General features: G+C 71.6%; 1 protein-coding gene across 1 annotated transcript in view; it reads left to right on the plus strand.

The window, feature by feature from the left end:
* The first annotated feature begins 1,889 nt into the window (after positions 1–1,889).
* Positions 1,890–2,265, plus strand: part of LOC101633701 — an 11,324-nt gene continuing 10,948 nt past the window's right edge. The window contains exons 1-2 of the mRNA XM_012722855.1: positions 1,890–1,945; positions 2,056–2,205. Coding sequence (XP_012578309.1) covers positions 1,890–1,945; positions 2,056–2,205 — 206 coding nt within the window. The remainder of the gene's footprint in view (positions 1,946–2,055; positions 2,206–2,265) is intronic.

Raw genomic sequence — 2,265 nt, forward strand, 5'->3', positions numbered from 1 at the left:
CCCCCCAAAGCTGTGGGGCCCAGGGGTGTCTTCTCAAGCCCAGCAGTCCTGGGAAGAGGCCCCCCCAAAGCTGTGGGGCCCAGGGGTGTCTTCCCAAGCCCAGCAGTCCTGGGAGGAGGCCGCCCCCCCGAAGCTGCAGGGCCAGGGATGTCTTCCCGAGGCCTATAAACAGCACCTGGCCAGCACCCTGAGGTCTTCTCCGGGAGCCCGAAAATAGCCCGCCTGTTACTATCTGCGTCCAGGGAGCCGCCGGCCAGCAGGCCACGCAGCCCTCTGGCAGAGGTCAGTGGAACAAAGTTTCCAGCCGCCCTCGCCCCAGGGAAGGCAGGACACGCTGCCAAGAGCCGGACAGAGCCAAGGCGGCGGCCTGGCGCGGCCAGGCCTGCCCACCAGAGCCATCCCTGGAGCGGGGCGCCTCCAGGCCAGCACACACCCCAGGGCGGCACATCACGGAGCCCCCAGGGACGGCCCGAGGGCGGAGGGTGCAGGGCCAGGGGCTTGCCTGGCCTCTGAAGGCCAGAACCGAGTCCCCCGGCCCCCAGGCTGGCAGGGACCCACCCACACAGCAGGACCCCACTCCGAACCAGGCCTGAGGGCCCAGCGGCCAAGGCCCAGATGGCCAGGGGACACCGGCCACGGGTAAGCACATGGAGAGGGCTGAAGGACTCCGTGCGGGCAGCAAGTCAGACCCAAGAAAACAAGCACTGGACCTTCCACAGCAGGAGACCTGCCGGCGTGAGAGCCTAACCCAGGAGGCCCGCGGGGGTGGGGGTGCCGCAGAGCCCCCCGCGAGGCCCCAGGCCTCCTGCATACTCGGGATGAAACTTGGGGAGCAGAGGCCTTGCTCTGCAGGCCCGGCACCTCCTCGCGGCCCCCTGGCCAGCAGCACTTGGCCCGCCAAGGCACCCAGGGCCAGGGGAGCACTGGAATCGGGGGACGGAACAAGGACAGGGCTGCAAGGAGCCCGACTTGGGGCCCCGTGGCCCACCGGACTCGCCCCACCTAAGCCTGCTGGAGGGGAACCCGCCTTTCCATCGCCCGGACGGGGTGCACGTAAAGAGCAGCCCCCCACGGGCACCAGAGGCCGCGGCTGGCTGCAGCTGTGGGGCGCACCGCCCCCGGTGCCGCTGCACACACCCCACCCACGGGGCTTGGCACATATCTGACAAGGAGACCGGGGAGGCGGAGCCCTGGGCTGTCGGGGTGGATGAGGGTCCCGCGGGCCCTCGTCGGTGACCACAGCCTCCTGCGGCCAGGCAGCGCCCCTGGGGACAGAACCCCCAAGGACGGGGCAGAGCGAAGTCCCCCCCACGCGGCAGTGCTCGCAGCGGCCAGCAGGGGGCGGCCCGCGGCGCTCGGGACAGGCGCTGAGTGGACAGGCCCCAAGGTAACCGCCACCCTGCAGCCACGCCCCCGAGTGGACAGGCCCCAAGGTAACCGCCACCCTGCAGCCACGCCCCACGGGGAGCACGCAGGAGCCCGCCTTCCCCAGCCGCGGCCCCACCCCCACACCCCGCAGGTGCCACCTCCCGCGCCACCCCTGGCGTCAGGAAGGCGCAAGCTGGCAGCCTCCGTCCACAGCCAGCGCGTCCACTACGGTCAGCACTGAGGAGGGGCAGGTGCTGCAGGGGAAGCGCCAGGCACGACCCTGCCCTCCTGTCCACGCAGACACACAAAGCACGCTCGCCGCAGCTTCCCGGCGGCCCCTTCCGCGCACCGGGAGGACCGGCGGGGCAGTCGCTCACCTCTCTAAGGGCGGGTCAGTGGCTCCGCTTCAAGGGGACAAGGGGCTGCAAGAGAGGCTTGCAGGCCATCTGGCCGCGCAGGCGGACAGTGGGGCAGGGTGCGCTCCTGCCCGGGGGCACTTGAGGGTGGAGGCCGGCAGGGTGATGACCCTGCAGCCGCCAGCCAGCCGCCGCCTTGGCCGCCAGCCCACCGGGGCAACGTACGGCCCTCCGGGGCAGCCGTGGGCGAGCCGCCCGCCTCCGGGCGCCCCACGCCGATGGAGGCTTGCCCTCCCCAGCCGGCCTGGAGACCCCACACTTCTGGAAATAGCGGGGTCGCGGGCCGTCTCCCGCCTCCACTGAAACCACCGCTCCAAGCCAAGACTACAATCGGGGAGCACGACGTCCTGCTCGCTGGGCAGGGGGCACTCGGGGGGCAACAGCTGCGCGCGGCGGTGGCGGGCGCCGCCGATGGCCGCAGGTGCGCTGTCCGCCTAGTGACCAGTAACTCAACAAGAAGGACCACTTCGGAGGCGGGGGG

Source organism: Condylura cristata, unplaced genomic scaffold (genome assembly GCF_000260355.1).
Source record: "Condylura cristata isolate star-nosed mole 26May11 unplaced genomic scaffold, ConCri1.0 scaffold00009, whole genome shotgun sequence".
Lineage (NCBI taxonomy): Eukaryota > Metazoa > Chordata > Mammalia > Eulipotyphla > Talpidae > Condylura > Condylura cristata.